The sequence below is a fragment of the Phytophthora cinnamomi genome (genome assembly GCF_018691715.1).
Source record: "Phytophthora cinnamomi strain GKB4 chromosome Unknown Contig92, whole genome shotgun sequence".
Classification (NCBI taxonomy): domain Eukaryota; phylum Oomycota; class Peronosporomycetes; order Peronosporales; family Peronosporaceae; genus Phytophthora; species Phytophthora cinnamomi.
Window position 1 is genome coordinate 1,423,756 of NW_027151025.1, and position 23,520 is coordinate 1,447,275.

General features: G+C 54.6%; 6 protein-coding genes across 6 annotated transcripts; 2 read left to right on the top strand and 4 right to left on the bottom strand.

Moving 5' to 3' along the window:
- Positions 1–5,461: 5,461 nt before the first annotated feature.
- Positions 5,462–6,340, bottom strand: IUM83_02951 (uncharacterized protein; the record flags this gene model as incomplete). Its single annotated transcript, XM_067926918.1, has 1 exon — positions 5,462–6,340. One exon carries the CDS (start codon positions 6,338–6,340, stop codon positions 5,462–5,464), a length of 879 nt encoding a protein of 292 aa, XP_067784348.1.
- Positions 6,341–7,296: 956 nt separating this feature from the next.
- Positions 7,297–9,281, bottom strand: IUM83_02952 (uncharacterized protein; the record flags this gene model as incomplete). Its single annotated transcript, XM_067926919.1, has 5 exons — positions 7,297–7,552; positions 7,641–7,724; positions 7,804–8,132; positions 8,224–8,748; positions 8,835–9,281. 5 exons carry the CDS (start codon positions 9,279–9,281, stop codon positions 7,297–7,299), a joined length of 1,641 nt encoding a protein of 546 aa, XP_067784345.1.
- Positions 9,282–9,542: 261 nt separating this feature from the next.
- Positions 9,543–12,201, top strand: IUM83_02953 (zinc ion binding protein; the record flags this gene model as incomplete). The annotated part of the gene is made up of 6 exons (XM_067926920.1): positions 9,543–9,993; positions 10,110–10,173; positions 10,277–11,444; positions 11,516–11,586; positions 11,645–11,759; positions 11,851–12,201. The coding sequence occupies 6 exons, from the start codon at positions 9,543–9,545 to the stop codon at positions 12,199–12,201; spliced, it is 2,220 nt and encodes a 739-aa protein (XP_067784346.1).
- Positions 12,202–14,867: 2,666 nt separating this feature from the next.
- Positions 14,868–15,476, bottom strand: IUM83_02954 (interferon alpha-inducible protein 27-like protein 2A; the record flags this gene model as incomplete). The annotated part of the gene is made up of 1 exon (XM_067926921.1): positions 14,868–15,476. One exon carries the CDS (start codon positions 15,474–15,476, stop codon positions 14,868–14,870), a length of 609 nt encoding a protein of 202 aa, XP_067784351.1.
- A 690-nt stretch (positions 15,477–16,166) lies between these two features.
- Positions 16,167–17,750, top strand: IUM83_02955 (uncharacterized protein; the record flags this gene model as incomplete). The annotated part of the gene is made up of 1 exon (XM_067926922.1): positions 16,167–17,750. The coding sequence occupies one exon, from the start codon at positions 16,167–16,169 to the stop codon at positions 17,748–17,750; it is 1,584 nt and encodes a 527-aa protein (XP_067784352.1).
- Positions 17,751–17,877: 127 nt separating this feature from the next.
- IUM83_02956 (putative mitogen-activated protein kinase kinase) lies at positions 17,878–19,514 on the bottom strand (the record flags this gene model as incomplete). Its single annotated transcript, XM_067926923.1, has 2 exons — positions 17,878–18,927; positions 18,996–19,514. The coding sequence occupies 2 exons, from the start codon at positions 19,512–19,514 to the stop codon at positions 17,878–17,880; spliced, it is 1,569 nt and encodes a 522-aa protein (XP_067784349.1).
- Positions 19,515–23,520: the final 4,006 nt, after the last annotated feature.

Here is a 23,520-nt window from a genome sequence, read left to right on the forward strand (position 1 = left end):
AACGTGTCAGTGTGGGGACGCTAAGTGGGTATCGCAGCGCAATAAAGGATCTCTATCGGCGTCGAGAAATACCTCTTCCTGCAGCTTACGAGAAGGGAATGGCTACATTCTTTTCAGGATTGAAACGGATGGAGGCCTCAAAGCTTCAGTCGGGGTCGCCAAAAGAGTCCGGCAAAGACCCGATACCCTTCTCTTTGTACCGGGAGTTGTGCCGCTCTACACTTGCTCGACAAGACGGTGGCTTTGCCCACATGTTTCTCACTACCCAATGGAACTTGATGTGCCGATCGGAGTCCGTGCAGACACTATTCACCGAGCACATGAGCTGCAATGACGACAGTGTTGGGTGCATTATGTACAAGTCGAAAACGAATCAGGAGGGCAGTGGCCCTAAAGACCCCCGTCACATGTATGCAAATCCGCTTAGCCCGGAAACATGCTGGATAACGTCTTTGGCTCTCTATTTTGCATGCAGACCAATGCAGTCGCCAGGTCTTTTGTTTCCTGGGTCAGAGCAGAAAGCTAGATTTGGTGGCATTCTCCGCAAACTTATTTCCGAGCTCAAGCAGCAGACGCATTATGGGACACATTCAATTCGGAAAGGTGTTGCGACCTTTGCTTGCAGTGGTTCTACTGGTGGGCCGTCCATCGCTAGCGTTTGCTTACGTGTAGGATGGTCGCTTGGAGGTGTCCAAGATCGCTACATTAGATATGAAGCTGCAGGAGATCCGTTTTTGGGGCGAGTTGTTGCAGGTCTTCCATTAAACCGCCCAGCATTTGCGGTCCTGCCGCCACACCTTAAAGATAAGGAGGATCCTACTCTGCGCTCGTGTGTTCAAGAGATGTATCCATCGCTACACAAAGTCAGCGGGCTCAGTGACATTCTTAAGTTGTGCATTGCTTCGTTGGTAAAGCATTCAGTGTTTCTTCGTAAGGCACTACCACAATCACACCCACTGTTATTTACCTCTCTGTTTCGGAACGAAGGAATGTTGAGTGAACTGTCGGGGATGTTGGCGGCTGGTGATGAAACGTGGATGACTCCTACCAGAATTCCACCCCATGTGCATATTTACAAGCAACTTCAAGGAGTCCAACAATCTATTGACAATCTACCACCGGTTCTTATTGATGGCATGAGTGAATTAATAGAGAACAAGGGGATTGCGGCAGGCAACATAACTCGAGATGTTTTAGAAAGCACAATCGAAAGCGCACTGGAACGCGCCGGCCTCGCTCGTGCCCAAGCAGAGGCAACTCAAATATCGTCACCAGAATCAAGTTCGAGTACGGCACATTATTACAACGGCAAGTTCCACATGCTTCCCGAAACTTTTGAGTTCCCCAAGGTTGGGGCATACGGTGCGTGGCAGTTGTGGTGGTTTGGCGACAAGACAAAAGGCTACCCACCGTTGAAGCGAGTCGGCACGCATGATCTACCTCGTGAACAAATGCGAAAAACATTTTCGGACTGGACCAACCTAGTAAAACGGATTGCTGTATCGGCAGCAGAGGCTGGCTACGAAACTAGATTAGACATGACTCAAGAGCAGGCACAAAAAATATTTAGGGTAGGAATGGAGAACTTGCCTCTCCTAGCTTCGACTCGCAAGCGCAGAGTATCCGAGCTATCCCTCGGAACTACACTCCGCCTAGCACGTCAAGCAGCTTCTAAGCGCTCGCGGGGCTTGCTATAATTGGACAAAACTCAGTGTATCTCCACCAATAATAAGAGAGACTTTGTTGCCCGCGAAAATTCCTACGTTTTTCCTAGATAAGCGAAAGTCTAGCCAATAAACCTCCAGTCTATAGGCACGGTCACTTGAATGCAGTATCACCGCTGGCGCAGCACTGTGTGCGCCCTGGCTGCCGGGCTATAGAGACTGCTACGTATTGCTTCTTCGAGTGTGACCCCGTCCAGGTGTTGTGACAGAACCATGGGCTCCAGATTTTCGATGCTCCCTGGGGTGGAAGCTGCTGATCTTCCCGTACGACCGCGATGTCCATGACGAATGGCGCCATTTGCGTGAGATCCTTCTATGGCGCATCTACACAGCCATGCGCCTCCGGAACGATATTTATTTCCACGTGTGCGTGCGATCAGCCCATACATTCCCCGTTTGAGCTGCTCATTTGACACCACTACCAGCACCTCTATCGCCGATCAACCGAGTTTAATCTTAATAGTGACGGCAGGACAGTTTTACCCCTGGGGTTCCCTGAACCTGTTGATGGCGCCGTTCAACTCCCAGCTAGCACCATTAGATTGAGCCTACTCTCTTGAAAATTGCGATCTCAACTGCTATATCCCTCTGTAAAGTGATATAAGTTGTACCATTTCTGTACCAATACAATATAAATTGCGGCAAATTTTATTATTGTTTAGCTTAAAATTGCAGTTTTTATTAGTGGCAGCCGGTGGATTCAATTTCAATATCATACTGTATTGGCGGACCTCTGGTGTCTAGTAATACGGACTAACATGTCAGTGGAGTACACTAACTAGCGACAGCAGCGTCTCCACACCGTTCGGGTGCACGGCGTCCTCCGCCGAAGCAACTCGAAGAACTTTGAGTATAAATGACGACGCTAGTGAGCACGTGTCTGCACAACCTCAAATGGAAGACAGGATCAGGATCATGAAGCTCGACTTGGGCGTTGAGAACGTAGGAAGGCTGTCCGAGCGTTACGAGGAGGATTGAATAAGGAGCGAGTGAGGCTCACATGCGCAAGCCACAGCCTGTGCGACCAACACAGGCGTCCATTCATGTATGACGTCCATACTTCCAATCCCCGTGATTCTCGGTACCGGTACTACAAAACAGTATCAAGTACTAGCGTATCAGATGGTATGATTACTACGATGGTTGTCTACTAAGGGTCTTCGAAGATCCGACGCGGTGTTGGATCCCAGAGCCACGCCGGGAACATGATCTCCTCGCGGGTCTTCTGACCGATATCTGTCGAAGGTGGTTCTGTGATCGGCGACGCTGTTGTTGGCAATGTGGTTGTCGGCGTTGCTGTTGTCGGAGTTGTCGGGGTTGGCGGTGCTGAAATCGGTGCGGCTGTCATGTTCCCGTACCATTTCATGTTTCCATCATAGCAAGCCCATATACTTGCTGCCAATAGCGATAATGACGGCATCAGAGTCGTTGCAAGATGTCGTGGGGTACTTCGTGAATATGACAGAGTCGCCATAATACGGCAAGATCCGAAAGCTTCTACCATCCGCAAAGCTGTAGTAGCACATATCGCCCGCCTTGTAAATTATAGTGTCCTTTTGCTTCCCACAGTTTGTTCCATCCTTGTATTTCTCCACGATCAGGTAGGGTGAGTCAGTACAGCGTGACTTGGCGAATTCGGCTACATCCTCTATGCATGCGCGATCCTGGTACATTGTACTTGATCCCGTGGGAATATCTGTGCACATTGGAGATACCGGCGTGCAAGTTAGCTGCTTCTTTGCGATGATCCGAACGGGATTGTTGGTACATGGTGTACTATCATAAACCAGTACAGCAGATATAGCGACGTTGGAGCCAGAGTCTAGCCCTCCAAGAGAAAGCCTTCTGCCACAGGCCCCCCACCAATAGCAATTTTCAAGCGAGCACAACAACGACGTCATTGTGTTACAGTATTCAGTCGTGCAAATCGGTGTCGTGAGTTGCCCCTTCGCCAACGTAATTGTGGTTTGTTTGTCGTTGCATTCCAGATCGTAAAACGTTCTGAACACGAGCGCGCCATCCGTGCCGATTTTAGCTCTGAAGCTAGAGAAGCCTTGCGAATTGGTGTGGCAAGTGTTGTCTGCAACGTACATTGTGACGAGCCCGACACCGTTACAATAGTCCACAGAGAAAGCTTCCTCAAGCACAAACGGATTATCCACACCGAATGCGGTTGTTGCAAAAGCCAAGTAATCGCTAGTGCAGCTAGATACTGAGAACAGGGAATTACCGATACTTTCGCACTGGGCGTTCACTAGTGCCTGTGAGTCATGGTACCCAATGGTAGGCGTGAACGTGAGTTGAGAGGGAGTATCCGAACACACGCCATCCTCATAGACAGCGATAACAGATAATGAGGGCTTTGCGTTGGCGAGGAAATACTTCTTATCATCCGCTCCACATCCATTTGACAATATCGTCGAACGATCAACCAAGATTTCAGAAGCGACGTTCATGCAGTTTGCGCCTGCGTACGTCGTGATTGTCAGTGAGCGACCCAGCGTAAGTTTATGGCTGGCATCGCCGGCTGCATTGGAGTAGCAATTCTCGTCGAGCCTGTATACCATCACGTCCGTGACCGTGTCCATCATACCACACCACACATATTTCTCTACGAAGATAAGGCGAACTCCCAAAGGCGTCGCTGATGATCCCAATGTCGTCCCAACCGCCCGGATAGTATTGTGTACAGTCCGAAACAGTGTGCGCACGCCCGTTACTCGTACAAACTGGATCGTAGTGATCAACCTGAGGAGTGCATGTCAGCTCGCTGGTTAGACTCACGAACATTGCGGGGGAAGAGCACGAGCTGTCTTCATATTCAGCGACAATACTGTGACTTTGTATTGATGGCGTGCCACTGGGTCGGTGAATCGAAAGCCAACTATACTTGTTCTCGTTGAACACACTAGTCGAGCAATGCCCCTGGGCACAGGCTGTATCGGAGTACTTGATCATGCCGAGCGTGCCTTGGGCATCAAATCTAGCTCTGAAGCTGGTGTTTTCTTTCGTATTGGTTTGACAAATACCATTCGCTGACCCTGCAGTAACATATTAATACTCCGAGTAACTGGGAAATCATCACTTACCTCAGCCGAAGCAGCGTAAATCGTCATGCCGCCATGTCCATCTTGAGCACAGCATCCCCAAATATACGCGGAGGTAGTATCCTCGATGAAGTACGGGTTGTTCGTGCCAAACGCTGCCGTTGCGAACTCGGAGTAGTCGGGGATACAGAATACAGCGATTTCCCAGCAGCCGAAGCGTAACCAGTAGTCGTACACACTGCTTTTGCCGCATCCGAAGATAGTTGGCACCCAGGCAAGAACGATACCAGAGACGGAACTCCGGAGCATGCGCTGTCTTCGTAGACTGAGACGACAGTGAATGCCGCCTGCCTACTGGCAATCAAACACCTACACGCCATCACGACGGCGAACACGACTTGCGCATAGCTGCAAAAACGAATGAGGTACATCGGTCTTGGATCCTGGAAACGCTTTGTTCGGAAGCCGAGGGATCGATGAATGCGCCGGGAGATTGAATCGGTGCGCCCGCACGTTCCACAACCACCCATACATGAAAGAAATCTTTACTAGATCCAAGAAGTCCTTGGCACTATCCGTATCACCATGTACGCATAGCTATGCACTGTGTTGAACGGACAAGGGTCGCCTATGCATGTTGGTGTAAGTATGCAAGTCAAACGGAAACGATATCGTGTTACGCAGATATACCTAAGTTGTGAAGGTGTCGTTGTTGCGCTGTGGGAGATTGGCACGCAGGACGCGACGCCACTCGCGCGCTTCATCGGCAGTGCTGAGTCGCACGTGAAGCACCTGGTTCTGCGGCGAGTCCAGCGTGATGCAGAGTTCCAGCGGTGGTGGGGCCATGGTGGCTCCAGCGGATGGCAACGGGAGTGAGCCACTGCGACGACGAGCCTTCACGCCTTCGACGTACCCGCGCCAGCGCGGCACCTCGTACGGCTTGTCGCTGTTGTAGTAGGACAACATGGAGCCCTGCACGACGAAGAAGTAGCGTCGCCAAATTCCAATGAACGAGCTCTTCTTCTCCATCCAGCCACTCTTGGTGATCGGGATCGACAGTCGGTCAAAGCGACAGAGCCCATCGGGGTCGAACGACGACATGCTCAGGGTCACCTCTTCACTCGAACCGATGGACCACAAGCGGGACTTGCGACGGGCAGGTGTCTTCAGTGCACGCAACCAACGGTTGCGCTCTTGGGTGTCGTGGGCTCGGATGTCGATGACCTTCCCACACGCGCCGTACACCTTAAATCCGATGCGGTTGCTCCTGTCGTTGTCGTCGATGTGCGCCACTCGGATGACACCACGAGGTTGACAACCGTCGCCGAAGTGAAAGAGGTTGCGCGATGCCCACGCTGACGCCACCGATGCTTGAGCTTGCTTCAGGAACACCTCAGCCGGAAAACTCGTGAAATAGGAGAGCATGGTGCCGTCAAGGCAGAAGTATCGATGACGCCAGCGCCCGAGACGTGCCCCGCGCATCCACAGCCAGCCACAGAATTGATCTTCTAGCGCCAAACTGCCCGACTCCAGTGGAGGCAGATCTCGAGAGGTCTCGACGTACGTCATCGATGCCCAACTTGGTGGCTGACCTCCTGGAGTCGAAACTTGGCATCGAGGGAAAGAGCTTTCAAGCTCGCGGTCGATTTCCGAGTCCGATGCGAAGGCCGATAAAGATCGATTAGTGCGCGTGATCGTCATTGCTGCTTCAGCGTAATTTCTGAACTGGCGAAGTGATTCGTAGTGATTGCTTCACTGGTAGTTGGTATAGCTTGGTCGACTCGCCGATACAAGAGTTTCGAAATGCCTTCGAGAACTGCGTCTCGCGGGCTTCAATCGCCATATGAGAAGTAGCGTTGAGCAGCGCCGCAGCAGGGAACCACGCAACGTACACCGAGCTAGCTTTCAACTGCTGCACCCCGCCATCCCATTTCGCTGGCACCACCGTTTTCGCCCACTAAAAATACTGGGCACGATAGCGGTGTGTTCCTTCACCATAGTAGTAGAGTGGATAAATGGCGGAAGCTGCGACGGTGACCACGATGGCCCCCTGCCAGTCTGTTCGGTCTCACAGCCCAAATAATGCTCCGGGTTAGAACGTGAAGAGGCATTGGCTTGCGTGAGACGATGCTGAGCTGGGTCCGCCTGCCTGTTGACTTCGCCTGTGCCGGAGCCCTTCCCTGTCTAGTCCATAGGACGTTACCACTTAGAGATTCACCAAGCAGATCAACATCCTCCCATGCAAATTGCTGTTCGCAGACCTCGAAACCACGTATCGAGCAAACACACAGCACGGAAACGCACAAAGACTGGGTAACAAATATGCCACTCACGACAACCAGTTATCAACCCAACTGACATCCATACCAAGCACATCGCACCCCTACTTTGTTGGATATTGAAAAGAAGTAGACAAAGAAATTATGCATCACCTCTCAGCTACTAGCCGGTAGAAAATTCCCTCAGCAAACACCCCTAAGCAACGCACCTAGCCAGTAACGAGGTCAGTTGAACATATTCACCAGCTACGATGAATCCGTGGAACGGAGCGGAAACACCGTTATGACACCATGCAGCTCGCGGTAATCGATCTGGCGCCGGTCCAACGACAGCTGAATTGCTGTCAGGATGCGCGGCTTGCCATTGATCGAGTGATGACCAACACCGCAAATCAATAAGCACCGACGGATTCGGCGTTCCTGGCAGTATTCGATGGCCTCACGAGCCACCCAAAGTGCCTCCATCACGATCATGCCGTGCAAATCGATCGGTCGTTGGTGTCTATCGCACAAAGCAAGGAAACAACATACCAGATGAAAGACTGGACACTACGTAATACAAGCCGTTGAAAGGAAATGCTAGAACCCACTTGAGATGTTCCTCGTGCGCGAGGAAAAAGTCGTGTGCCCACTGTCGTTGAGCCTCTCTGTGCTCGCGGCGCGCCTCACTCAGCCTATGCAGCAACGATACAACCCAGAAATCATGAGACAGGCCTGCACGACAGCAACACAGAAGGTAATCAAAATACTTACTCTCGGACACGATCAACAGCAAGGATGTTCTGACCACGCCGGAACGACGCTAAGACTGCGCAGTAGCGATCGCTGAGTTGCTCTCTCGCAGCGTTGACTTTGTTTTTGCTTGAAACAAGAGTCCAGTCCTCAGCACGGCTTTGGCTCGAGCGACGCGTATTCCTGGCAGCAGCAGCAGCCTGCTCCTCGGCATCAGCTGCGGCGGCGGCCATCTCAACCTCCTCGGTCACAGACGGTGGGATCACTTGCTTGTGGACCAGCGGCAGGTTGTAAACCTCTCGCAGCGTCGCCTCCGTGGCATCCGAACTACACCCATTCAGGAAAAACGTCTACACCAAGTAACCCCACATAATACCACAACCACGCTTTCGCAGTGAGCTCACCGCCAACCCAGCAGATAAAGCCAACCCCACAACATACAGTCTGAATGACACTGCTATCAATCGAAGGCAGCAGCTTCTTGAGCCGTTCCAGCTTGAGCTGCGACGTGATCCCGGACTCTCGCATGTCATGCGGCGCGTGCTGCTGGTCCCACGCATTGGCCGTCGTCTTCGCCTTCACCTTCCCCACCTGTGTGCGCGCGGGCAGCATCGGGTACGCAATCGGTGGGGGCGAAGGTTTGGGTGGTGGTCGTTGGTGCGGCGCCTGCTGCAGTTTCTGCTGCCTGCGCTGCTGCCTCTTGAGCTTCTTCTGCTGGGTCTTGCTCGTCGCCGCGAGCTCCGGGAACTGTCCCAGCGAATCCACCTTGGGTCCGTTCACGAGCAGCTCTCGCCGCTGGGCGGCCGCTCGAGCGTCGGCGTTCACTACCGTCGCGTAGCTCTGCACGTGGTTGAGCGCCCTCAAGTTGTGCAGCGCCTCGGCGGCGCGGCGGACGTCGTAGCCGTGGCTGTCCAGCACGTCCTCCACCACGTCGGGCTTGTAGTCCGGGAAGAGCTCCAGCAGCTGCTGCAGCGGGTGCACGTCTTCTTCCTCTGCTGCTCTGCTTCCTGCTCTGCGTCCTGCTCGTCCAGACTGAGCAGCAGCTGCTGCACGAAGGCCCCGTCGGAGGCCAGCAGCTGCTCCTGCTCTTGAGGAGGCAATTGCTGCAGCGCTGCAACGAACGAGCTGCTCTCGTCCAGCCCCAGGCCGCCGCAGAGCTCGGCGAGCTGCAGCGTGGCGCTCGTCCGGCGCTCGCTAAGTGTCTGCTGCTCTTGTAGGCGTAGCTCTCGGATGGCGGCGAGGCTCAGCACGTCGTCCACTGCTCTGGACACGTCGTTGTCGTGGGACTGGAGAGCGCGTCGCACGTCGCTGCGGGAGACGCGGGGCGGCAGCTGGAAGCCGTCGGCGTCGAAGGTCGCGGTCATCTCCAGCACCAGGTCGACTTGGGAGCTGGTTTCTGCGTCTTCCGAGGACAGAGAGAGAGCCTGCAGCATACCGGCGGAGAGAGGAGACGAAGACGCGTCGAGAGAGCGCTCTGCGGGCGTCGGGGAGCCCACCATCGCGGAGATACGGCGCCCTGAAGAGCAAGCGCCACACGCACGTGTCGACAATAATGCGCAACTGACGCGCAAAGAGATGAAGTGGCTACATTCGTGTGCAAAACATGAATGGACTTGAACTGTGTGCGCCACATGAATGGAGTTGAAAAGTGTGCGCCACACCATGCGCAACTTGCGCTGGGACGCTGTACGTTGCTGCAAGGATAAGGGAAAAAAATCTCTAAAATCTCTAACCGCGGTGGCCCATAGTCAGCTCAAGTCATGGGGGACCGCGGCGGCGAGAACGGCCGCGTCGTCATGATCGTGCGCGCCAACTCCCCGCGCCGCGGCGGGGGCGACGCGCCTGGCGGAGGCGGAGGCGGCAGCCCGGGCGGCGACCCGCTGGCGCTGAACCTGGGCGCCATGGAGGCGGACTGGCGCCAGCAGCAGTTCCAGCGCCAGCGCATGCAGCTGCTGAGCATGGCCATCTTCCTCTGCTTCCTCGTGCTCTTCTTCGACAACCGCGCGGGCGACGCGCGAGGCGGCAGAGGCGGCGCGCGTGCGCAGGGCCTGGGAGGGGACAGCACGGGCCGCAACCGCTACTCGCTGCCGCAGAACGCCTTCAACGACTCGGACAGGGTGCACAAGGTGCACGAGCTGGAGAATCTGCTGAAGGAGCAGCCAGGATACAGGCACAAGGAGCCGCCGCTGAACGTCACGGGCATCTACTCAGGTGAACTTTAAGTGTGGCTTAAAGGTGCGGCGGTTAGCACCACTTAAAGTTGCAACTTTAAGTGGTGTTAACCGGGGGAAATGGATAAGTGGTGCTAACCGATTTTTTTTAATTAGGTACTTGGGACTCACTGCTGGCGGAGGAGTACGATGCGAATAAACCGGTGTACAAGGATATCATGTGAGTGGGGGAGAGGAGAGTTTTTTTTTATCATTCATGGATAGCTATTGATTTTTGATTTTTGATTTTTTTAATTGTTTTTATTGTTGTTGTAATGATGCAGTCCGTACTTGAAGGTGGACCGGGAGATCCAGCTGCAGCAGTACACGCAACCAGTGGAGACCGGGCACACGTGGCTGTTCCTCAAGATGAAGACCCCTGCGTCCAAAGAGCTGACGAAGGAGGTGGCGTACGTCACGGGCCAATTGGTGATCTACGAGGAGCAGGCGTCTCTCGCAGCCACAATCCTACCAGTACAGGGGGTGTTCCTGCGCAAATTGGCCAAGTTGACGCTGTTCGGCAACAGCCCCGACTCCAGCGTGCAGATTTTGTATCGCAAAGACAAGAGCGGCGCTGCGGCCAATTCGACGAAGTTGTCGGACGAGAGGACGGAGTTGCCCACTGCATCGGACGCGGTCGAGGAGGCAGAGGAGGAAGGAGATGCCAAGGCCAATTTGGAGAGACTGCCGCGGCAACCCCGGGCGGAGCTGATGAATCTAGGCGTGCTGGATGGAGTTCCGGCGGTGGAGAACAGGGACGAGTACGCTGCCATTGACATTTCGCCGCCGCGGTATTCGTACGTGTCGCGGTTCCGTAGCAGCGACTCGTTCAGTGACCAGTGTGTGAGCATTGTGGAGATGTCGCTGGTGAATGATACGAACAAACCTGCGCACAAGGGAGGGGAAGATGATGAAGACGACGATGCAGCGACGGTGTTGCAGAAATCCATGCGACACATGAAGCTGGAAGGAACGCTCGCTAGTGTGAACTGCGGATTGTACTTGAAGCTGGACACCACGTTTCAAGAGGAGAACCTGAATGTGTTCTTCGCCAAGGCTTCTCGGTATGCCGTGATCATGACGTTTATTGCGATGGCGGAGATCTACTTCTTGCTGAGACAGCTACAGATTTCGAGCACCCAAGCGACCGCAGCGAAGGTGTCGCTGTTGACTATCGGACAGCAAGCTATCGTGGACTCGTATCTGTGTTTGGGTCACCTGACAGTTGGCATCGTGGCGCAAAATGTGTTCGCTGCGTTTGCTTCGGTCGCTTTCGTGAAACTCATCATTTTCTCAGTGTTTGAGATGCGGTATCTGCTGATCATCTGGAAGGCGCGGAGACCGCAGGGCTTCTCAGAGGGATGGCTCACGCTGCGCCGTGAGCTCACAACGCTCTACTCTCGGTTCTACCTGTCATTACTGGCTGGACTGTGTATCTTCTACAACTTCTCGGTATGCTGCCTATTGATCGTGTTGACTTTGTTTGTCTTGGCGACTAGCTAACAGCTTTCTTTTTATGGAAGAACCACTTGCCAGTGCTGGTCTTCATCTGCTATTCATTCTGGGTCCCGCAAATTGTGCACAACGTCCACCGGTATGTGTAAATTGTGAATCGTTCATTTCGGCTTCGTGCTAACAGAATTGTGGTTTAGGGAGGTGCGGAATCCATTTGACCTCGGATACTTGTACGGCATCAGCGCGCTGCGCTTGTTCTTGCCGCTGTATTTCTACGGCTGCCCAGACAACTTCCTTACAGCCTTCCCGATGGTGAGGGCCCCTGTCTTATGCGGCTGATACGAACACCATTACCAGCGCGAAGTTCGATTGACTAACGTGCGCGAATGATTGTTTGTTACAGTACGAGAGCAAGATCGATCCGCATTTTTGCTACGTGTTGGCTGCGTGGATGGGACTGCAAGTCGGAATTCTAGCCCTGCAACAGCGGTACGGTCCGAGATTCTTCGTGCCTGCGCGGTTCCTGCCCGTCAAGTACAACTACGAGCGGCGCATCAACCTCCAGCAGTTGGCTCTTCTCAAGGACGGCGATAACTCCATCGACTGCGTGATCTGCATGGTGGAGCTCGACATCGAAGCGCGCGACTACATGATCGCGCCATGTGACCACATCTTCCACCGCGAGTGTCTGCAGGGCTGGATGCAAGTCAAGATGGAGTGTCCAACATGTCGACATGTCCTACCGGAGCCGTAAGCTGAAGTGAGCTCTCGACGACGACTGTCTGCAGAGGAGGGCGGACCAATGAAGAGGGCATAAAACGGGGAACGTAAGCTGAGGAGCAGTCCAGGCCAAGTCTTCGCTGGCAGTCAGCACCGCGATCCGTCACGACGAGCGACGGACAGAGGTCCGACCGAAGTGGCTCACTTTGGAGTCCTGCGCTTGGGCGTAAGCGTCACACTGCCGCTCGCGCCTTTGTCACCGCACGCATTGCAACTCGGACGGAAGAGCTCCTCGCGATCGCGCTCCATGCGAACATATCGATAGTTTAGGGCGAGGTAATACACAGTCCACAGGATATCTATGCACACGATAGCGCCTTTCACGCATTAGCGGTGGCTGCCACGCTGGACTCGCAATTCGAAAATGTATCTTCGTGGAGTGATCAGCGCCGAGTGCCGCACTCATTTGCGGCTGCCAGGCCGTGCGTGTGAGCTGTCCAACGACCAATGGGGGGACTGTGCCGCGCCCGCTGTCCCACGCCAGTCAGCGCTACAGGTCCCCTTGTAAAGTCGAGCAGACAACTCGGTGTACGGAAGGTGTTCGTTCGGTCGTGAGCTAGTCAGTTTATACTTGCGGTTTGTAAGGGATCGCGTTACTCATCATTTCCCAGGCGTAATCAACCGCTTTGGTGGTGCCGGGACCATCCCAGTCGCTCCGTCTGCATCCTTCACGGCGGACAAGTGTGCGCCTGGCGCCTCCCTCTGCCTGCCGCGGAACGCTATGGCCCGTGTCCACATTTGGTGTTTGCGTACTGGCCCGCCTCACTCCGGTCAAGCTGCGTGTCCACCAGGATGGGAGTCAGGGTGATGATGTGGTGTAGGTGGCACCCGCAGCAGATCTCAACATGACCGATGCCGCACTAGCGCAGGCACCGACCGAGTCGCTGATGAATCGAAGAAGGGCGTCGGCCCCACCGCCATCGCAACCGCCATCGGTACCGGCCGAGGCTGCTAGTGCTTCAACGAGTTCGGCGGAGACGAAACGGCGCAGCAAGAGCAGCGGAAGCGCTGCGAACAGCGAGAATGTCAGCGCCGGAAGCAATGCAGCAGCCAAGGGGGCCAAAGCAGCAGGAAGCACACCGACGATCCACCAGAACCACCCCGAGAACCTGTGCAGGTACCCCAACAAACGCTGCTACAATAAGCGCGCGGTGAAGAACAACGGCGAGCTGCATAAATTCTGCGATATCCATCGGGACTCGGCCAACAGGTACCAGCGCAAGCTGGAGCAGAGACTCAAGGAGAAGCGGATACAGTCGCGCATGCGCGCGTTGCAGGCCCAGCAAGCTCAGGCACAAGCGCAAGCCCAAGCTCAGGCACAGGCTCAGATGGCGCAAGCGCACGGTCATGCGCCGTTCGGTGTCGCGGATCCTCAAGTGCTAGTGAGCCCGTATCCTGGGATGGAGATTTATGGAGGCGAAGCTACACACTTACCAAGCGGGGCAATGCCGTCGGTGAGTGGTGGAATGGCCCCTGCGCCGTTTCCAGGACATCCGGTGGCAACCACATTAGGGGCGTCCGGGAGGAATACGCCAACTGGACTGTGGGGGCAGGAGTTCGAGCCTTTCCAGCACCCTGTTCAGTTGCAAAGCGAGGATCTCGATTGTCTATATCTCTTATTTCTCGAGCAATGATTCACTGCCATCAAGCGTGGCAAAGTTGGTGAAAGGAATGCTGCGCGGCTCAAGCTTCACATGTGAGAAGTCTGAAATCGTACGAAGTATCCCCCTGGCTGGGATCTTGTTTCTTCCTACCGGTTGATCGAGGCCCGAGACGACTTGTTGACCTCAATGGCAGGGCTAGCAGACAAGGCATGGTGAAGTTTGTCTCGAGTTCGATTGGGAGCGCTACAGATATATCAAGACCTGCAGCAGAATAATGCGTTGAAGTATCCCGTGGAAGTGGAAGCGCCGTTAGTAATAGAATGTAGGCATGTATGTACAAATGCCATCGCAGCAGCCAGTTCTGGCGACAAAATAATTAAGTGGGGGTCAGGTTGCGTTGCCAACCTAACATTTGATTTTTAACTAGCGAAATAGCGATCTGCCTTACCTAGCGACCGGATTTGATGGAGTAGGAGCCACGAAGACGGAGTCTAATCGGTTCTGGTGCAGTATCGTCAAGGTTAGTGTAGAAGAACCTTGCCTCTACTGTAGACATGCCCTTATCCCCAGTCACCAGCGGCGATGAACCGCCCATAGTCACCTGATGCCATTGTGACAGCCGTATAGTCAGAACACTGAGCATTGCATGCTGGCTTAACAAAAAGTTCACAAGTTTCGTTGCGAGCGCATTATCAGGTGACAAATTAGCTCGATGTATTCCGTCACCAGCATCAATTCTCTTCCTACATGCTGTTTACCCAACCATACTCACGACAAATTTTCTTCGACGACTTCGAAGCTAGTTGAAAACCGCATGGATGATCATATCATCACTCTAGCAGATAAATAATCCTGGGATAGCAGCAGCCGACAGGTTATGCCGCCAGAGTGCTTTGGGGAGAATTATCCCAGTGACGCTCATTAACAAAAAAAATATTTCGAAACGAAAACTTTTTGATTCGTTCAATGTAACGTGGGCTCAAACGTCCTTGTCAGAGACCCTCGACACGAAGCTTCCCTTCGGAACCGAAACACATTAACCACTCAAGTAATGTTCGGCCATAACACGGCGAACTGTGGAGATAGCCCAGCCGTTTGCTCCCGCACACTGGACCTCACTGCCGTCAGGGTTGTAGAGAATCCGGCTGCACCAAATCTTGTCAAATGCGTCACGGGCCATGCACTCGGAGGAGTAGCGGCACACGCGCACGTTGCCCCAACCTTCTTCCGTAGCAATTAGCCAGTACTGGCCTCTATCAGCAGGGTCGCGCGGGTCGTAAGCGCTCACATACTCATGTTGAAAACTTCGACACGTGTTCACGATGCCAGCAACACCCAAGCCGACGGCACCGAGAACAGCCACCGGTGCTGCTGCGATACCCAACGGCACAGCGCCTGTCGCCCCGATGCTCTGCAATACAGCAACAGTGCTCCCAGTAGCAACACACCCTCCAGAAGCAGTCGCAGCGGCGGACATCATCCCCGCAGCTGCAGATTCCGCTGCAATCCCGGCAGCCGTAAACCCAGCAGCTTGCACAACCGGAACCGTCGCGGCAGCAACAGCAGCCCCCACAGCCGCGCCGGCGCACGCACCGACTGCCATCACCTTCTCCGCACTCGCAACGCGCTCTTCCTCCTTTGTCATAGCGCTCTCCCACCTTTTTCTACAAATTTAACACTGATCTCCTCGGGGGTTTACCCGACTCGAGCGGCAACGGCGGCGTGCCAACCAGAGTTAACATCGGGTAAATTCGTCTACCCGCCTGACCGAAATCATTACGGACGGGTACGGGTACCCGATCGGCCGCAGGGTGACACGGTAGGTAGGGCAGGACAGGTATAGATTCGAAAATGGTTTCCAGGGATCAATCCCTGGATTGCACTCGTTTCCGGTTGACGTAATGATTAAATTTAGACTGAGACCCAGACTTACAGCCTTTAAAAAGGGTCACTTCTCGATCTATATATTTTCTTTCTCATACTCTGCTCCACAAACCATATAATCGACGTGTTTGCTGGCTATATTATTATTCAACTACGGGTACGGGTACCCGAACTTGATGAAGGAACCTGCTGGACGGGTGCCGGTGCCCGATACGATATCGGCGATACCAGATCAGCACACCAGCCAGCCGGACGGGCAGGGTGACGCATGAACCTCTGTTAGTGACCTCTGCCATTGCCTCAACTCCAGCGATCGATCAAAATCTTCAACTTCACTTCAGCTTTTCTCACACGTCGCACATTTCAGTTCAATGGCATATGTCACTCTTCCGGGTATTTTGCGCTGTGCGGGCGTGCATACTGAACTCTCGTTTCGCGCGGGTATTCCTAAATGGAGTCGGCGGCTGTGCTGGGGCCGCTGCCCTTCGTGCTGGGCTTCTGCGCGCTGCCGGAGCTGCACAGCCTGGCGCTGGTGTCGCGCGACGTGGCCTCCACCTGCGAGCCGGAGTGGCGGCTGCGCTCGCTCGCGCGCTTCGGCGAGCTGCGCTTCGCCACGGGCCAGTGGCGGCGGCTCTTCCTGCTGCGCTCGCAGTTCCGGCGCAAGGCGGCCGAGAAGGTTACGGCCAGGGTGTACCTTATGAATAACCGGGGGGAGACCCGTTTCTTTCCTGTTGAGAGGGGCACCCCCCTTATGTGTTCGCGGGAGAGAGCCGTCGTGTACAACCGCTGCAAGCGGATGTTCGACCTCTCGTTAAGAATAAACAGGTCCATCCAGGAGATCTCGACGCTCATCGGCATGGTGTCCGTGGACGAGGCCCGAGGGCTCTTAAATGAACATATCAGTCTCATGGCTTCCGTTGCAGCTCTCAGAGGCTCGCTCAACTTTGAGAGCGAGCTGTTCCAGATCTTCCCCGCCCCAGTTCTGCTCGACACGAATTCGTTGCTGAGAGTTACGCACAAGTTCCAAGACGCAGAAGACACAGAGTTTCTAGAGTCGTCGCTGATGATGATGCAGGTCTGGGCGTCCATCGACGGGCTCATTTACCGTCCGCTGGCGCCGCCAGCCACGATCCAGCCCACCCCCGACAGAATCCAGAGAGACGGAGACAATGTCGAGGAGATCGCGACCTACGCGTCGTTGAAGCTGCACGAGTTGTCGGGCATGACCATCAGTATTGATGATAACACACTGAGATACAGGCTCCAGGGAGATGAGTTGTGTGTCAATGCCTTGGTCAGCAACACGTACTTGCTGTACCTGTTCAACCCGCTGCAGTATCGCCCGTTGGATTGGACGTTCGATGCCATGCTGCAAGTGGGGGACACGAGGTACGTGCTGCCCGTGCAGAGAGAAGGCGTGTTCCTGAACACGACGTCGTACGCGCTGAGAGTTTTTCTTTCGTATGGGAAATTGCCGGAGAAGCCGTCGCCCCCGGAGAATGGAGAGGCCAGCGGGAATCAAGAACAGGAAAATGCATCGGCAGAAGTCGCAGGAGCAGCAGCAGCGTCGGCTACGCCTGCGACAGGTGGATCACGTGGAGCTGAGGATAGTGACCCACTGGAGATCCCGTACGACGGACAACGCGAGATTTTCGCATTCCACTTGACTGCTACGAACCGGATTTCCAAAAAGACGCACGTCGTGGCTTCCAAAGCGACGTGCTTGTCACTGTTGCCTCCACCGAACAGTGCATCGGCTGCTGAACGACGTCTAAGACAGCTGAGTATCGCATCCTCGTCTTCAGTCTCGGACGATGAGGAAGAAATGGACGAGAGTGAGGCGTCCACCGTGTCTACTGCTGGTACAGTGCCGCCGTTGGAACGACACGTGCACCTTCCTTTCGATGCCATGATCTGCTACTGTTTTGCGCCAAGCTGTCGCTTGCAATACGTGGAATTTGCGATCGGCTTCGAGCCGTTGATGCATATCCTCGGGGTGGCAGATTTCCTTCCTGACATTGCAGCAGTTTGTTAGCGCGCGCAGTATGAAGATATACCAATGCCGGAAACCTCCTTATTGATATTTAACAACAAAACAAAACAAAACTTATGTAATTCATGCACATCTTTTCGCCGTCGTACCGCGCTCCTCCGTCGCTTGTTTAGCTGTGCTTCTTCGTGTGGACGGCGTGTTGGCGCCTGCTTCTGAAAATGAGAAGAGCGACCACGGTCAACACCACGAACGCGGCGGTTTTAGTATACCTCTTCGCCTTCTTCAGCATTCGCATCATAATGCGCACAGGAATTGGCGGCGGGTAGTAGGGCGTAATGGGGGGCGTGCGCTCTGGGTGACAAGTGTCGAATTCGACCAGCATGCCCTTGTAGATGTTCATTCCTCGGTAGTAAATGCAAATACGACCATCCTTGCCTCCTTCATCCGTGATATCCATCACGCCGTATTGGCCTGGACCAGGGAAAGCACCGTGACTGTAAGGTCCTCCCTTGATCGACCCCGGTCGTCCAAGTGCTGCAGCATGGAGCAGCGTAAGATTACCAGGACTGTGGCTTCCATCGTCCACCGCCAGCATGTGTGCGTCGCCACTAATGATCACAATAGGCACCCACTTGTTCAGGCCATGCGCCTTGATAAAGTTCACGAGCTCCTGCTGCTCGTGCACAAAGTGCCCCCACTTTCGCTCGTCGTCCAGCCACGGCATGGTGTTGACCCAGATAATCAGTCTGATGCTCGGATCATTCGTCGCACGAACGAGTTCAGACTTGAACCACGCCTTCTGCTTCTTCCCGAGCACCGTCTTGGTAGGAGCAGCAGGAGCTGTATTCGGAGTCCGAGCGGATCTCAGATCTGTTAGAATGTAGCGCACCCGACCGATAGTAAAGGCTTGGTGAACAGTATTGGTTCGCGAGCGTCCCCCAACAAGCGGGTAGTGCGGCACAAACTCGCGATAAGCTTGCACCGACGCGTTACGGCCAGGAGCAGTCGAGTCGCTGTTATCCGGACCAAAGTCATGGTCGTCCCACATATACGCGAACGGCAAGTTCATCCCCAGCATCGCTCGTCCCGCTGGCGACGCGAAGATCGAGTCGTAGCCATCTCTAAACGCCGCCACATTGTTTACGACCAAGTTGTGGTAGTGCAGGTCTCCGGTATGCATGAAGAACAGCGCTTCCTCCTCCTTAATCTCCTCAAAAACCTACAGACAACAGCGACATAATTACCTCTAAATAATCATAATTAAAACCCAGATTCGAGGTCCCGTACCTTGGGATCGGAGTGTTCATCAGCACAAGAGGCAAATGCCACTCGATAGTTAAATGGTTCTCCTTCCCGTTTCGGCGTCTTGAAGCTGCCGCTCCTTATGACTTCGCCCGACTTGATCAACGTCAACTCGTATCGGTAGGTCCTATCACTATGTGGGAGTTCCTCCAGGTTACACTGTTTCGCATTAGGAATATCATAGGACGAGGGGCTTCTCTCCTCCCCGACACCAGCCTCTCCCCCGTCCACTGCGGAGCACGTGGCGATGGCTGAGTGAGGCTTCTCGTCCTGCAGCAGCTCCGGGAACGCGTACAGCACGAAGTCCGAGTCGGCGCAAGTGTAACCCTCGCGTAACCCGAACTTGAAACTGATGGAGCGCGACGTCAGCGCGCCGCTCCAGAGCCACAGCACGTCAGACGGTTGGCAAGGCCCCTCCGCAGCTTGTGGATGTGTAGAGAGGATGGAGATAATCGCTGTGGACAGCAGGAAGAGCGTCGCCAGGAAGCTCCTAGGCCGCGTCATTGCGACCGGCAGGAGGTATCTTGGATAGTGAAGAGTAACCCGGTTACGCATCCTTATGTTGCGTTAAGAGGTTACAAAGTTAGTAACTGTTAATGAAACCGTGATCCCCAAGTCAAACTCAATGTGGACATATTTTTTTCAGTGGGGAAAAGCAAGCAAAGTATACAGAAGGCCATCATCATTCACTAAGGACGGCGGTGGGATGGGGAGTGGTGGTGCGGACCTCCGTCGTTCAGGAAGACCTGCGGCGGCTGTGGATCCCAAATCCATGCGGGGAACATGATGTTGAGGCGTGCTTCGATGTCGTTGTCGATTGGGACCTCAATGATCGGCGCCGGGGTCGGCGATGGAGTCCATGTTGGTGTTGGTGTTGGTGTTGGTGTTGGTGTTGGTGTTGGTGTTGGTGTTGGTGCTGTGGTTGTCGTGGCTGGAGTCGAAAGGTTGCTTGCTAGAGGCATTTTGCTGGTTCGGAAGATCCGATCGCCAACGCACGTTCCGGTGTTGACATTCCAATAATCAAGGACATATGTTTTCGTTGCATCCGTGACTTTGCAGAGTGGCGACGGGTAGTTTGATGCGATGACAGCGCCGTCAGTCCTTTCAATGATCGTGAAGTAGGCACCGTCGCTAATGCTGAGGTGACACTTGCCGTCGGCGGCGTACATCGTGACGTTTGTTGGTACTTGGCAGTTGGTGCCGTTCACGTAATTCTCCACAATCAAGTATGGTGTGGATCGGAATGTAGAGGTGACGTACGTGTCGGTCGAGTTGATACATTCACGCGTTTGATAGATTGAAGTCGTATCGGCATATAGTGTATCACACGTATTTCGTGCACTCGGCGTACACAGGGATGTGCTTGAAATTGTCATCGTTATCGGAGTAAGCACACACCGGTTGTCTTCGAAATCGACAATAGCAGACTTCATATCCGGAGATGGCGAGCTGCCCAATCCACCCACAGCATATCGACGACCACAACTAAACCAAATATCGCAACCAACCACTAGACACGGCGACGATGACAACGTCTGACCGTCCAAGCTGGTACCGCTCGCCACCAAAGTGCACGCTGAATCGGAATACGTTGTGAGTGTCGCCGTGCTGTCGGTCATGCTAACGTTAGCGCGGAAACTCGTCGCTCCATCTGCACTGGCGTGGCACGCGCCATCTGCCAAATACACCGTCACGTTCTCAACGCTGTTGCACCAAGGGTTCGGAAAGTCCTCCACGATCACGTATGGAGTGTCAGTACCGAACATCGCCGCCGAATAACCCAAGAAATCGTTCGTGCACCCGGCAGTTGAAAAACGCGAGTTATCGTAGCTCTGGCAGGGCGCGTTTGGTGTTCCGAGGCACGCAAAGTCTTGCGATAGTCGGAGCTGCGTCGGGGTACTCGAGCACGTGTTATCGTCGTAGATGGCGACGGCGGTCAGGTTGGGTCGAGAAGATCCACCGAAGAATGCTGTCATTTCGTCGATGCACAGGCCGTACGGACCCAAACCTATGACTGCCTGCCGAACCGTGGTCGTCGAGGTCACATTGGTGCAGATCGGGTCACTATACGCTGTGATTGTTGCCGAGTGGCCCAGCGACAGCCTATAGCTCTGTGTGCCCGCCGCATTCGGGTAGCAATTCTCGTCCAGCCGATACAGCGTGACACTCGTGACCGAATCGTACCGACCGCATCGCCCTGCCACGTATCGCTCCACCCCCATGTACGGGTAGTCGCCGAACGCGTTGTTGGCGGTATTGAAGGAATCCCCGCCTCCTTGGTAATAGTCTGTGCAATCCGAGACGGAGTACCCAGCTCCATTATTCACGCACGTTGGGTTGTAGTGATCCGTTTGTGGAGTGCACGTGAGCGCGCTAGTAAACGTCACGGACAGCGCAGGTGGAGAGCACGAGCTGTTCGCGTACTGGGCCACAGCAGTCTTCTTGCCCAGCGATGGCGGGCCACCCAATCCACCCACAGCATATCGACGACCACAACTAAACCAAATATCGCAACCAACCACTAGACACGGCGACGATGACAACGTCTGACCGTCCAAGCTGGTACCGCTCGCCACCAAAGTGCACGCTGAATCGGAATACGTCGTGAGTGTCGCCGTGCTGTCGGTCATGCTAACGTTAGCGCGGAAACTCGTCGCTCCATCTGCACTGGCGTGGCACGCGCCATCTGCCAAATACACCGTCACGTTCTCAACGCTGTTGCACCAAGGGTTCGGAAAGTCCTCCACGATCACGTATGGAGTGTCAGTACCGAACATCGCCGCCGAATAACCCAAGAAATCGTTCGTGCACCCGGCAGTTGAAAAACGCGAGTTATCGTAGCTCTGGCAGGGCGCGTTTGGTGTTCCGAGGCACGCAAAGTCTTGCGATAGTCGGAGTTGCGTCGGGGTACTCGAGCACGTGTTATCGTCGTAGATGGCGACGGCGGTCAGGTTGGGTCGAGAAGATCCACCGAAGAATGCTGTCATTTCGTCGATGCACAGGCCGTACGGACCCAAACCTATGACTGCCTGCCGAACCGTGGTCGTCGAGGTCACATTGGTGCAGATCGGGTCACTATACGCTGTGATTGTTGCCGAGTGGCCCAGCGACAGCCTATAGCTCTGTGTGCCCGCCGCATTCGGGTAGCAATTCTCGTCCAGCCGATACAGCGCGACACTCGTGACCGAATCGTACCGACCGCATCGCCCTGCCACGTATCGCTCCACCCCCATGTACGGGTAGTCGCCGAACGCGTTGTTGGCGGTATTGAAGGAATCCCCGCCTCCTTGGTAATAGTCTGTGCAATCCGAGACGGAGTACCCAGCTCCATTATTCACGCACGTTGGGTTGTAGTGATCCGTTTGTGGGGTGCACGTGAGCGCGCTAGTAAACGTCACGGACAGCGCAGGTGGAGAGCACGAGCTGTTCGCGTACTGGGCCACAGCAGTCTTCTTGCCCAGCGATGGCGGGCCACCCAATCCACCCACAGCATATCGACGACCACAACTAAACCAAATATCGCAACCAACCACTAGACACGGCGACGATGACAACGTCTGACCGTCCAAGCTGGTACCGCTCGCCACCAAAGTGCACGCTGAATCGGAATACGTCGTGAGTGTCGCCGTGCTGTCGGTCATGCTAACGTTAGCGCGGAAACTCGTCGCTCCATCTGCACTGGCGTGGCACGCGCCATCTGCCAAATACACCGTCACGTTCTCAACGCTGTTGCACCAAGGGTTCGGAAAGTCCTCCACGATCACGTATGGAGTGTCAGTACCGAACATCGCCGCCGAATAACCCAAGAAATCGTTCGTGCACCCGGCAGTTGAAAAACGCGAGTTATCGTAGCTCTGGCAGGGCGCGTTTGGTGTTCCGAGGCACGCAAAGTCTTGCGATAGTCGGAGCTGCGTCGGGGTACTCGAGCACGTGTTATCGTCGTAGATGGCGACGGCGGTCAGGTTGGGTCGAGAAGATCCACCGAAGAATGCTGTCATATCGTCGATGCACAGGCCGTACGGACCCAAACCTACGACTGCCTGCCGAACCGTGGTCGTCGAGGTCACATTGGTGCAGATCGGGTCACTATACGCTGTGATTGTTGCCGAGTGGCCCAGCGACAGCCTATAGCTCTGTGTGCCCGCCGCATTCGGGTAGCAATTCTCGTCCAGCCGATACAGCGCGACACTCGTGACCGAATCGTACCGACCGCATCGCCCTGCCACGTATCGCTCCACCCCCATGTACGGGTAGTCGCCGAACGCGTTGTTGGCGGTATTGAAGGAATCCCCGCCTCCTTGGTAATAGTCTGTGCAATCCGAGACGGAGTACCCAGCTCCGTTATTCATGCACGTTGGGTTGTAGTGATCCGTTTGTGGGGTGCACGTGATCGTGCTAGTAAACGTCACGGACAGCGCAGGTGGGGAGCAGGAGCTGTTTGCATACTGGACAACGGAGGTCTTTAGGCTTGCCACTAACGCCGCAACGAGCCATAGCTCCGTTACAGCAT